General features: G+C 41.7%; 2 protein-coding genes across 2 annotated transcripts in view; one reads left to right on the top strand and one right to left on the bottom strand.

The window, feature by feature from the left end:
- rab3ab (RAB3A, member RAS oncogene family, b) overlaps positions 1-8,630 on the top strand; it is a 29,427-nt gene extending 20,797 nt beyond the window's left edge. Inside the window, exons 3-5 of the mRNA XM_022219781.2 lie at positions 230-348; positions 1,328-1,452; positions 4,707-8,630. Of these exons, the coding sequence (XP_022075473.1) occupies positions 230-348; positions 1,328-1,452; positions 4,707-4,897 (435 nt within the window). The 3' untranslated portion in view covers positions 4,898-8,630. The remainder of the gene's footprint in view (positions 1-229; positions 349-1,327; positions 1,453-4,706) is intronic.
- A 1,889-nt stretch (positions 8,631-10,519) lies between these two features.
- On the bottom strand, positions 10,520-12,679 carry LOC110969661 (transcription factor JunD-like). Its single transcript, XM_022219787.2, has one exon. It carries the CDS (start codon positions 12,394-12,396, stop codon positions 11,575-11,577), a length of 822 nt encoding a protein of 273 aa, XP_022075479.1. The 5' UTR covers positions 12,397-12,679; the 3' UTR covers positions 10,520-11,574.
- Positions 12,680-13,597: the final 918 nt, after the last annotated feature.

Below are 13,597 nucleotides of genomic sequence, written 5' to 3'. Positions count from 1 at the left end.
GATTATGATTATTAGATTAAGTCCACAGTGTTTGCACTTTATTGATGAAAAAACATGAAGGGATTGTGTCTAATGTTTGAACTGCATGAAATGAAAAAAGGGAGCAATTAGTATCTGAAGACCTGAACATTAATCCCAAACCTAATTTTTCAGAATTCACTGAAATCATAAATAACAAGTTATTAAGAACATTCCTCTAACTTCTGCCTTCTGCTGTGCTTTCTCTCAGGACACGGCCGGTCAGGAGCGTTACCGCACCATCACCACAGCTTACTACCGAGGAGCCATGGGCTTCATCCTCATGTACGACATCACCAACGAGGAGTCCTTCAACGCCGTCCAGGACTGGTACGTCACTGGATGTTGGGGTTTGTCATGTGATTAGAGTGTAACCTGACTCCGTGGATTCTGTACCTGAGAGAGTATTGTGTGGATGATGGATTAAGCGTTATCTGAATAGTCAGCACTTGTCTGGAAATAGATGCAGAGATACAGCGGATAAAAGAAGAGAGCTTATGATCCGGTTCAGGTTTCAGTATCTGCTTCCTCTGTGACTGCAGAACAATCAGATGCTACAGTGATCGTCATCTTTTTTGCTTCTTGTCTCCTGCTGGGACTTTGCCTCAGTCCTTAACCCTTCTGTAGCTTGTGCACAGTATCTTGGATGAGGGCTTTTAAATTTCAGGAAATGGTGTCAATTCTCTGTTCCAGTATTACTCTGATTGTCCTTAAAGACAAAACCCTGATTGTATTTGTTGACCTACACTACTATGCAAAACTTTAAGTTTTAAATTGATTGTGGACTCAAGTCTGCAAGTACATTGCAGAAAGATAAAGTGAAACTCTAATGACATTTTCAGATTTTATGGGTCATAAAAAAGTTTATCTTCATATGAGGAAAGACAAATGTTCCCCAAAGAGATGTGGTGATTTAGCTGAGCGGGGCAGTAGGGGAAGTAGGAGAGGAGGAGGATGAAGTTACAGATTTGGCTGATTGTGCAATATTATCACAATAAGAAACTTGTTTTGGTTATCATTCTTCTGACAACGCATTTTACATTCTAGCTCTGATTAAAAGTTTAAATTTTCTCTTTGGTTAATTCGAAATGTTCTTTCATTACCTTTGCTAAGTGCAAACTCTGTGCCAAAATGTTGCTGGATTATTGGTAGTCACATTACATTTGCCTGCTTTAAAGGTCACATTTTCTGTTCAGTCAATGAAATCTAGAATTTGTTTTAAGAAAATGCCACGTAGCTTTCTGCTGTGCGAGGAATCATTCAGAATTCAAAGGTTTTGAGTTTCCTCTCTGGCTGTGTGGGTTGGCAGGTCAACTCAGATTAAAACGTACTCGTGGGACAACGCCCAGGTGCTGCTGGTAGGAAACAAGTGTGACATGGAGGACGAGCGAGTGGTGAGCGGAGAGAGAGGGCGGCAGCTGTCTGAACACCTTGGTGAGTACACACACACAAACACACACACACACACACCTACACACGCACATACACACATACTGTGTTTTTCTATCATTGTGGGGACATACCATTGACTCCCATTCATATCTAACCCCTAACCCTAACCTTAACCAAGCCCTAACCCTAACCCAAACAATGGCTAACCCTAAAGAAACGTTTTTGCACTTTTACTTTTTTCAGTAACAACAACATGGCCAAGGAAACACTGTTTAAACTTGTGGGGCCCGAAAGATGTCCCCACAAGTGACATAGTTTTCGGTTTTCCTACAGTTGTGGGGACATTTGGTCCCCACAATGTAGCAAAAGCTAAAACACACACACACACACACACACACACACACACACACACACACACACACACACACACACACACACACACACACACACGCACACCTAGTTTCTGTGAGTCATTGTTGCATGCCCTTACAAAAGTATGAGTAGAGTATTATTCTCATTATTCTGATTGTGACTGTTGCTTCATCTAATTTAACTTTATTTCCGTCACTCCTTTGAAGCTGTTTGTTGCTTTTTGTTATCACCCTGTTTTGTAGATTCAGTCAGCTTATATGATGAATTGTGTCCACATTACACCTCAGTGCTTGCGATTAATAAAGTGTAACTATATACGTCATTTTGTATGTTAATTGTTTTAAATGGAGGAGAACGTTTTGTTCAAGATTTGTCTGGGGTTTTTTTGGCCTTCATGACATAGATATTGGTGGGTGTCCCTTGCCCTTGCCTTAAGTCAGCTGGGATAGGCCCCAGCCACCCATGACCTTAATGAGGATTAAATGATGTGTAGATAATGGATGGATGGATGCTATAAATACTTTAAAATAGACAGTAAGCCAGAGGACGAGAGAGGAAGAGTGAAATGCAGCAAATCCATGCCATGAGCTGGAATTGAACCCAGGCAGCTGCAGTAGGTATCTCTAGTCCTGGAACATGAAGCACAGAAGACTTTTGAATAACCGTAGTAGCATAACAGGAGAGACCTGTTTGAGGTTTTTGTTCCCAGGCCTTAAATCCTTTATTTTTATTTGATTTATTTCTTTATTTAGGATGGGACAGTGCATACAAAATTGTTGGTACCCCTCAGTTAAAGAAGGAAAAACCCACAATTCTCACTGAAATCACCTGAAACTCACAAAAGTAACAATAAATAAAAATTTATTGAAAATTAAATAATCAAAATCAGCCATCACTTTTGAATTGTTGATTAACATAATTATTTAAAAAAACAAACTAATGAAATAGGGCTGGACAAAAATGATGGTACCCATAACTTAATATTTTGTTGCACAACCTTTTGAGGCAATCACTGCAATTAAACGATTTCTGTATTTGTCAATGAGCGTTCTGCAGCTGTCAACAGGTATTTTGGCCCACTCCTCATGAGCAAACAGCTCCAGTTGTCTCAGGTTTGATGGGTGTCTTCTCCAAATGGCATGTTTCAGCTCCTTCCACATATGTTCAATGGGATTCAGATCTGGGCTCATAGAAGGCCACTTTAGAATAGTCCAACGCTTTTCTCTCAGCCATTCTTGGGTGTTTTTGGCTGTGTGTTTTGGATCGTTGTCCTGTTGGAAGACCCATGACCTGCGACTGAGACCAAGTTTTCTGACACTAGGCAGCACATTTCTCTCCAGAATGCCTTGATAGTCTTCAGATTTCATCGTACCTTGCACACTTTCAAGACACCCTGTGCCAGATGCAGCAAAGCAGCCCCAAAACATTACTGAGCCTCCTCCATGTTTCACTGTAGGGACAGTGTTCTTTTCTTCGTATGCTTGGTTTTTGAGTCTATGAACATAGAGTTGATGTGCCTTACCAAAAAGTTCCAGTTTGGTCTCATCTGTCCAAAGGACATTCTCCCCAAAGCTTTGTGGCTTGTCAACATGCATTTTTGCAAATTCCAGTCTCGCTTTTTTATGAGTTTTTTTCAGCAGTGGTGTCCTCCTTGGTCGTCTCCCATGAAGTCCGCTTTGGCTCAAACAACGACGAATGGTGCGATCTGACACTGATGTACCTTGGCCTTGGAGTTCACCTTTAATTTCTTTGGAGGTTGCTCTGGGCTCTTTGGATACAATTCCAACGATCCGTCTCTTCAATTTGTCATCAATTTTCCTCTTGCGGCCACGTCCAGGGAGGTTGGCTACTGTCCCGTGGGTCTTGAACTTCTGAATAATATGAGCCACTGTTGTCACAGGAACTTCAAGCTGTTTAGAGATGGTCTTATAGCCTTTACCTTTAAGATGTTTGTCTATAATTTTTTTTCGGATGTCGTGGGACAATTCTCTCCTTCGCTTTCTGTTGTCCATGTTCAGTGTGGTACACACCTTTTCACCAAACAGCAGGGTGACTACTTGTCTCCCTTTAAATAGGCAGACTGACTGATTATGAGTTTGGAAACACCTGTGATGTCAATTAAATGACACACCTGAGTTAATCATGTCACTCTGGTCAAATAGTTTTCAATCTTTTATAGAGGTACCATCATTTTTTGTCCAGGCCTGTTTCATTGGTTTGTTTTTTTTAAATAATTATGTTAATCAACAATTCAAAAGTAATGGCTGTTTTTGATTATTTAATTTTCAATAATTTTTTATTTATTGTTACTTTTGTGAGTTTCAAGTGATTTCAGTGAGAATTGTGGGTTTTTCCTTCTTTAACTGAGGGGTACCAACAATTTTGTCCACGTGTGTATTAATCAACATGAGTCCAACAAAGTCCACATGTAAATATGCCAGAGTTAGCCAGAGTGGCTAATTTTCATCTGTAGTCCCAGGGCAATCCTGGCCCCAGAATGTTCTTGTCTGTGGGTAGAACCTTTTGATTAGCAAGTAGTTTACAGTGGTTAGCATCTCTGCCTCACCTCGCCCGCCCTTCTGGGTTCAAACCTGCTGCTTGGTTGAGGCCTCTGTGTGTGGAGTTTGCTGTTCCTGTGTGGGTTTTCTTCCTCCCACAGTCCCAAGACATGTCTGTTCGGTTTATTGTTGAATATAAATTATCCATAGGAGTAAATGTTTGCCATGTGATTGATTGATGGCCTTTCCAGACCGGATTCCACCTCTTGCCTTATGTCAGCAGGGATAGTCTGCACCTCCATAAAGTGATGGACAAGTGTAACATTTAGCCTGTTATTGTTGCTAGTGTTGCTGGACACCTGACAAATATCACCACTGTCCGAACAAACTTCTCTGACCCTCTGCCACACTATGTTTCCCCTCCAGGTTTTGAGTTCTTTGAGGCCAGCGCCAAGGACAACATCAACGTGAAGCAGACCTTTGAGCGCCTGGTCGACATCATCTGTGAAAAGATGTCCGAGAGTCTGGATGCCGGCGATCCCGCCGTCACAGGGGCCAAACAGGGGCCCCAGCTGACAGAGCAGCCCGCTCCTCCTCACCAGGACTGTGCATGTTAAAGCTACCTAATCTCCCAAACATTTCTCCGCTGTCTCTCTCCGTGTCCTCCCTCAGCTGGACCCAGGTCCTCGGGTCCATACTTCATCACCCTTCTCACTCTCTTTCCTGCTTCTTTCTGTCTGTAGAATCATTTGGTTGATGGTCACAAGAACTTGGCCGAAAAGGGTCTGAAATGCTCTGAGATACGAGTGGTCCAGTTTTTGAGATGTTTTTGCTTCTGGTTTCTCCACATAAAGGAGCTAAATGGTGTTGTTTTTATCAGTGCAGGTGCTGGTCTGATGCCAAAGCAAGTTCGGTCAAACCGGAGCATTTCAGCCTCTTTGCAGCTCAGGTTCTTGAAGGTCTCCGACCTTTCTTCTGTTAGTTTCCCTGTTCCTCAGTATGGTTTTATAAGAAGGATTTGACGGCGTACATCCTCAGAGTGCCATTTAAATCCTTCCAATGTTTACAGTACTTTGTTTCATGTCAGTCAAATGTCTTGAAAAGATGCCAGCCTTGGATGTGGTGACCAAGAAGGCCACTGTGGAGTCACGTGGGAGTGACGATCCAGCTGAGATCTACTAGATATCGATGTGTTACATTTCATATATGTCAAATATGTTTCTTCTGTTGTCTCCTCTGGTATCTAAACATGGATACTGCAAGAATTATCAGTCATTTGTTTTTCAGTGTTCACCTGAACATTTTCATTCAGCCTTTTTTATGTTTTTACATTTCTTCAGCAAACTTTTATTTTGTATTCTCGTGTTCTTTTTATTCTGTTCATACATGAAAACACAGGGTGGGGAAAATATGAACAAGCTATAGCTAGGTGAAAAATAGCAAAAAAAAAAAAGACACCTTTTATTTAATTATATTTATTTCAAATGTACATATAAATGTTGTGCAATATATATAAAATATCTACAGGTATGCATTTCTGGAAATAAATTTTAAAAAGTTCTATGAGGATATTATCAAATATAAGAGGTTTATGTCGTAGGGTTTGTTTGGATGATGTGTGGAAGAAGCTCCTCTGTGAGTTACGATATTTCCCTGTTGGTTTCATCCTACTTTCAGAGATTTGCAACGTCCAAAATGTCCCAAGAAGAATCTAGTGGGATAAGTTTGCATCTGAATTCCAAGTTGTACATTTAGTGACATGTTTGTCGTCCCTTAACTTCCCTCAGAGTGGTTTTCAGCACTGTCGCTAAGGCCTGACAGCTTAACTCTGGTCTTTGAGGAAGGTTCTTGCTAAAGAAACTTTGTGCTGCATCATAAATGTTGTTTTAAGCCAGACAGTGACTGTAATTCAGCTGATATCAACAGTTTTGCAAAATAGAAAAATGAGTCTTGTGAAAGCTCAACGCATCTAGTTCCTCAGTAACATTTTAAGCTTTCTCCACCATATTATTCATGTTGCCACTAACAGATAATGCAAAAATCTGCATTTTGTGCAACACAGTCGTGCAGCTGTGCAGGCTAAAGATGCTACGTATTGATATCACAATAGTTTACATCAGGCAGAGAAACCCATGCAGGTATCTGTTTCTAAACTGCTAAGCTGTGAGGTTTAAATTGGGCAATTAGAAGTGCTGACAATTTCTGACATCAGACTTGAACAGATCTTCAGCTTTCATCTCCCTGACAGCTGTTTCTGGTAGTTCCTTTATCAAATATCAAATCATTTAGACATTTTAATGATCTCCAAAACTGCTGACATTGGTTTGGATGATGCAAACAAGGTTTAGTTAGATATTTTTATGGTATTTTGCCTCTATCTGGTTGTTAATCCAAAGACAATGAAAGGAAACACCAGGAAAGAACAGAATGGCAAGGATGGCAAGGATCTCCAACAGAGCCAGAACCAGGTTTGTTGTCTTTGACTACTTGGCGACATGCAGGCTTGTTTCAGCATCACTGAGGCTAAAATTGCAGTTTCTTTCTACATAAATCAAAGTAGAGTCCCTCTGATAGACAACTACAGTCATGAATTTTTGTTTTGCTGCTGTAGTGACTTGGAAGAGAGCAAAGATTATGCTGACACATGGTACAAGACAGCAGCATTCAAAATGGGGATAACATTAGACATACATGTAGCATGCATTGCATATATTAGTACTTTGTGACGATGGAAATCCAAAATGTCAGTCAAGGCAACTTCCTGTCACTTCTGACAAACACAACATCTGTTCCTAAGTCTAGTTTACACCCAGTGGATTCAGGATTATTCGTGCTGTGTGTTTGCAGTTCACAGCTACTCATCTGTTTGGTTCTGTTATTTTGAGAGAATAACAAATGTCCGGTCATTTTGGATAGTTGGAAGAAAAGTGTCAAACTACACACCAACTCTTCATGTTTCGTTGCCTAAAAGCAAACACCTCTTATGGCAAGAAGTCTTTACAGTCAGTATTACAGAGCAGCTTTGCTAAACTCTGGTGGGTTGTTGTGAGGACGCCAGTATATTTGTCTGTTTGTGTGTGATGTTATCGCTGCTCAGTCTTCAGGTACATTATGGACAGCACTGTTTAATGTCAAACAAGCATCAAACAGCTGGAGGCTGACTCTTCACAGACCAGGGAGCTCGAGCCAATGCAGGTGTTAAATATTCTGTTCTGGGGTATTTCTAAAGTCAACGTGGCATCACTCATTTGGGCATGCCTTCCCTCAGAAAGTATTTGCACGCTTGTTTTAATACAGTTTCCACAGTTAAAACTGGTTTGACTGGTATCCCTTTCTTTTACTTCACCAAAGATTGCTGTAGAGGCAGCTCACTGTTTGTGCTGTAGGTTGCCAGAATGAGCAGCGAGACCAGTTTTGCAATTTTCAAACTGTAATCAGACAAGTTCTGCTTGGTGCAATGCAGTGAACCCTGGTTGTGAGGAAATGATTTTATATTATTGCTTTTACAAGCTTGCTGGCAGCATTAAATAATAGATGAGGAGGGTGGCACCTATGGGCTGAGAGCGCAAAGCACTATAAAAATCAATAAGATGGTTAAAAATCAGGGACTTCATAAAGCCAGTGCATATGACTATGCGATTAAAGCAAATCTGAATCAGACAAGCACTTCTATTGAGTGTAACTGTTAGGACTGTTAAAGTTTTAGAAAATGAGGCCCCAGTCAAAATGTCCCTGTCAAAGTAGCAATGTTATTATTAGAAAAGGGAGTGATGATTTGTTCAGGAATTATCACAACAAATCTGGGAAATGATTATGATCCTGCGTATATTTTACTTCTTACTGGTTGTGACTGTTTCTTTTCCAGTAAAATCTAAACTTTTAAACTGTTCTCCTTTCTAATATGTCTTCCTCTCCATATAAACCTGATATGTAAATATTGTACCTTTGAGTCATATGTGTGGATTGTGTTGTATTGACTCAAGCTTGCATCAAATAATAAAAAACACAAGAAAAAAGAAGAAAAAAGACAGTAAAACCCGAAAAAACCCCAAAAGAGCCATGTTGTACTGTATCTGCATTCATTTCTAGGCCTGCTCGTGAATGAATGTGTCACTCAGTTATGAAGCAATACACACTACAGTATGTACACAACATCAAATGCTATCAAGCTTGGTAGAGGTTGCCGACTTTAGATCTTCTACTAGCACGCAGAAACGTGTAACTTTATTTGGTCTCGTATCACTGCCTCTTCAAATCCTCCTCAGTTTGGGCCATTAAGGTGAGAGAATATGCTGTGGATGTTTTTATCTGTACTTTGTGGTAAAACAATAAAAAAGTTGCTAACAATCAGTTGACTGTTGTTTTTGAAGATTTTATCTCAGAGTGAAGGTTATGGGTGTTTGTAGGTGCTGTTATCTTCAATATCCACCGAACAGATAGTGGATTTAAAACCCAAACAACTGAGTTTAGGTTGAGATTCATTGTAAATATTCTAATGCTTTGGGTTTATAAATGCTCAGATTGATCAAGGTTTTGCAATAAGATTCATTTAGGGAGTCATTTTGCTGACAAATGCTTGGAGGCTAGTAGTTGCAACATCCTCAAGAGGTCACTGTTTCACTGATACATGATGTAAAAAAAAGAAAATCTGAGAAGCAAGAAGCATCCATCCATCCATTCTCTATACACCGCTTTATCCTCAGTAGGGTCGCGCGGGGTGCTGGAGCATATCTTAGCTGACTGGGGCGAAGGCAGGGGACACCCTTGACAGGTCTGTTGCAGGGCTACATATACAGACAAATAATCACACTCACATTCACACCTACGGACAATTTAGAGTAACCAATTAACCTCAGCATGTTTTTGGACTGTGGGAGGAAGCCGGAGTACCCGAAGAAAACCCACGCATGCACAGGGAGAACATGCAAACTCCATGCAGAAAGATCCCAGGCTCAGGCCGGGATTTGAACCGGGGATCTTCTTGCTGCAAGGTGAAAGTGCTATCCACTGTTCCTCCGTGCAGCCCAAGCAAGAAGCAGCTTGACAAAATAATGATGCTGTTACCTTCCTTGAGAATTTAAAAACATCATTAGCGTAAGAAATGCCAGGACTCCCTTGAAAAAGAGGTTCTCAATCTCAGTGGGATCTTTCCTGGTTAAATAAAGGTTAAATAAATAATAAAAAATGTTATTCAGTATTCCTAGAAATGTATAGTTATTAGAATAAAAAAAGATTTCAGATGTTCTGACATCAAATGTACTTTTATGTTCAAATTTAAGCACAAAATACTGTATTAATCTGCATATACTTGCTGTTTGTTAAAACGGTGTAAAATGGCACAATATACATGAAACCTTTTAGGATTTGAGTCCCTAACTGTGGTGAGATGTGAACCAAAAAATGGGCAGCACTGGCTGGTCAATATCACGAGATAATGTAGTCGTCAGTAAAAGACAAGTAAACAGCATTTTTCTGTTCTGACCAATTACATTCTGTTGCAGGAAATCCCCTGTAATGTGATTTATTCTGCCTTGCTGGGGAAGCAATAGCATTCAAACCAATCATACAGCGCCCATTCATCATCACGCTGTAGGCTGTTCTCATATCATCCTGCTCTGCTCCACCAACAGTCTTTTCTGTGATTTTGAGGGCATCAGGAAATATTTGCCAAAAAGCCTTTCCAGCAGTTATTGCACTTGTAATTTCCCATTGAACCAGCAGAGGGAGAAAGACACCAGGCTGATGATGCAGGATGCTGCACACACTTCAGAGGGCAGAAATCATGAAGCCAAAATCCTATTATTGTGTAACACTCACTTCTCTATTTCAGGCTCATTCTGGAGAGCAAACTATAATTTACTCCTAGTAAAAATAATGTACATTAGGTGAGTGTACTGAGACTGTAGTCTGTTGTTTTGTCAGTGTTATGTTGGCAGTGGCCCTGCGACAGACTGGCGACCTGTCCAGGGTCTCCCTTGCCTTCGCCCGAGTCAGCTGGGATATGCTCCAGCGACCCTAGTGAGGATAAAGCGGTGTATAGAGAATGGATGGATGGATATTGGCAGTGTCATACACCTTATAGTAAAATGTCCCTTCATGAGACTGAACTGACCTAAACTACACAAATTTCTATGGAGCCACATCTGCAGACCAAAACCACCCATTCGCCTCCAACATCTGATCCGCTTTAGCACACACTGACTTCATCTACATCCATGTAAACATAAGATGGACCAAAATAGAGGAAACAGTGTTTATTGCCGAGCAGCATTTAATTCAGAACACAACGGCATGAAGCCAAATAACTGTAGGCTAGAGGTGATAGCAACAGTCAGTGCAAAAGAAAGGTTACGAGTCTTCACATTTAAAACAAGAACACGCAATACGAAATAGGGATACAGCAGAGTAAAAATAGACAAATACATGTGTGTAAAGGTTAAAGATAATAAACACTGATTAATTGCGCCCTGTGACACCCAGCTGTGGGCAACATTCGAGTTTGTCAACAACATGCAAATTGTTCCCTTCAGAAATACATGACATATAGACTATATTTGTAGATGATCTCTTACATATCAAATGTGGGTGTATATGTCATTTTCTCACAGCCAATTCCTCATATATTAAGCATATCTGTGTCATAAATGTGCATATTATTGTAGAAATATAGTCAGTCTGTTTGGTCCAGGTTGAAGACTGTTAGTTGACAGTCAGTAAACATTTTTACAGGAGAAAATCTGGACATGTGCCGCGTCTCTGTCATCAAAGTTGAACATAGAGCCCATGTAAGTGCCTCTGTCTCCCATCAGGGGAGCCTTGAAAACACTGGCAGGTTAATGCTGCCTTGTTCACCAGTAAACACACATACCAGGCAGAACAGGATTAGACACACCGGATATATTAAAGGCCTTTCATTTCAGCCTAAATCAAAAAACCCAATTGATCATTTTTTGCTGAAAACTCCAATACACTGATTAGATCTTTCCAGCAGACAGTAGTGAATCTAGAGACTGCTGTAGGAGTCAAAAATACAGCTTGTCCACATTTACTTTTGACTCATAACAAAATTTCCTTAACCACCATGTTAAATTGTGTTTACCAGGTGTGTTTATATGTTGCCAGTCCTAAAACAGCCTGTTATTAATGTAGTCTCCAGTCTGGCCTACGTGGCCTGGCATTCATCCCTGGAAACAGCACACATCTGGGCTAGGCTACATACAGGAAAACCAACATTAACCAAGTCCATGAAGCTTATATGCTGGTCAGTAGCCCCACTGCACCTCTGTCCCTCCGTCTAGTGCACTTGGACTTCGTGTGGCAGCAGCTGGCAGCCGCTGTTGACGTGGGTGAGGACTTTCTGCTTCAGCTGGGCCACTTGCTCCCTCAGCAGGCCCGCAGTCGAGGCCAGGTCGGTGTTGTGGCTTTTCAGCGTCTTGACCTTGTCCTCCAGCCTGGAGATCCGCTCCAGTTTGCGCCTCCGACACTTGGAGGCTGCGATCCGGTTCCTGAGCCTCTTCCTCTCGGCTTTGATGCGCTCCTGACTGTCCATGTCGACAGGAGAAAGCGGCGGACTGTCTCCGAAGCTCTGGACGTCGGGGACCGTCTGAGGCTCCTCCTTCAGCGGCTGGACCCGAGAAAGCTCCGGCTGCGGCGGGGCTGTCCCCAGATGATGTGAGGGAGGAGGCGGGAAAGGGACCGTGTCCGTGGAGTAGTTGACAGTGGTTCCCAGTGGTCCACTGCCGTAACTGTTGAGGTTCGTGTACACCGGCAGGTCCGGCTGTACGTTGACTGGAGCGATGTTAGCGCCGAGGTCCATGCTGCTGTTGGTCTGTGCGGCTCCGTTCAGCTGGTTCTGCTTGTGAAGGTCCTCCAGCGCCTTCACGAAGCCCTCGGCGAACTCCTGCTCGTCCGTCACCGTCTTCGGGTAGAGGAACTGGGAGCTGGTCGGCGTCGTGGTGACCATTCCGTTGGACTGGATGATGAGCCTCTCCAGCTCCGGGGAGGCCAGCTTGAGCAGCCCCAGGTCCGGGGAGCTGAGGATGCTCTCGGCGTCGCGGAGGTGCGGCTTGAGGTCCGCGTCGTCCGCCAGGCTCAAGTTAATATCCTTCTTCATCATTATTTCCGCGGGTAAAAATGTCAAGTCGTGCTGCTGGACCCTCCCTCAGTGCGGCGTCCTGCCCATAACCTCAGAGACACACCGGGCCGTCAGATATCTGCTGTTTAATGAATATTTTAACAGCTGGTTGGGGCCGGTAGCGGTTTTCTTCTTCTTCTTCTTTTTCTTCTCCTCCTCTCAGACACGAGCTGAATGCACGCCCGCGCGCACCGCCTCGAGCTTTTCTAGGCTGGCACGTTCCGTTATGTCACAGCAGAGCGCGCGCATTGGGCAGAAAATACGTTTTGCAGGCTTTTATTTGAATAAAGGGACGAACCGAGCAGAGAGGAGGAGACAGAGCAGACAGAGCTCTCACTCTGAGCCTCTGTCCGGACACTGACCTCCCAACACCAGGCCCTGATCACCACAGTGTTTTATTGTTATATTTCAGTCATAAAGGTATCCTCTATCACCTGCTCTGTTTTTATTTATTCAACATACTGGGTTGGATTTTCAAAAAAAAAAAAAGCAGCTTCCATTAGTCTTTAACCTTCTTAGAACATATATTAAATTCTAAATACGGTGCCCTCCCACCATATGTCCCTTCTTGACCATTAAATAGGTATAGGCATAGTTGGTTTTCATTTGAGGTGGTTTTAAGTCAAGCTAGCCAAACACTTCAACAGTACAAAATATGTTTCTGTTTTTCCAATGATATTCAGATACAAACTTTTCATATCACTGTTAAGATTAGAGTCATTTGAAGAGTTATCTACTAGTTTATACATGAACCAACAACAACTCTTTTTAAAATCTAAGAATAGAACTGGGTTAAGAAGTCCCTCAGTTACCTCAATGATTTTCAATACTGTAGCTTTTCTGCAAAATGAATGTGTAGAGTTGTATATTGTAGCAATATTTTATATTTGTAATTAATTCTTTACACTTTTATCTATGTAACATAATAGCTAACCAGTTGTAAAATAAATAATCTGTCTAAAAGGCTGACTAGCTGACTTTACGTTAAGCTAATACCATTATGCTATATTAGCTTGCTGTAGCTTTAACTAGCTACCCTAAATCCTAAACGTTCCTGCTGATTTAACATTATGTTTGTGTCACGAATTTAAATATCAGCAATAATGAAGAACTCTTCTCAGATTTTCTCTAATTGTCAGTTAATCGATTGCAATTTAAAAAAAGAAATGGTTAGATATCAAAC

The sequence above is a fragment of the Acanthochromis polyacanthus genome, chromosome 4 (genome assembly GCF_021347895.1).
Source record: "Acanthochromis polyacanthus isolate Apoly-LR-REF ecotype Palm Island chromosome 4, KAUST_Apoly_ChrSc, whole genome shotgun sequence".
NCBI lineage: Eukaryota > Metazoa > Chordata > Actinopteri > Pomacentridae > Acanthochromis > Acanthochromis polyacanthus.
Note: the sequence above shows the minus strand (reverse complement) of the source record. Positions and strands in the feature narration are given on the sequence as shown.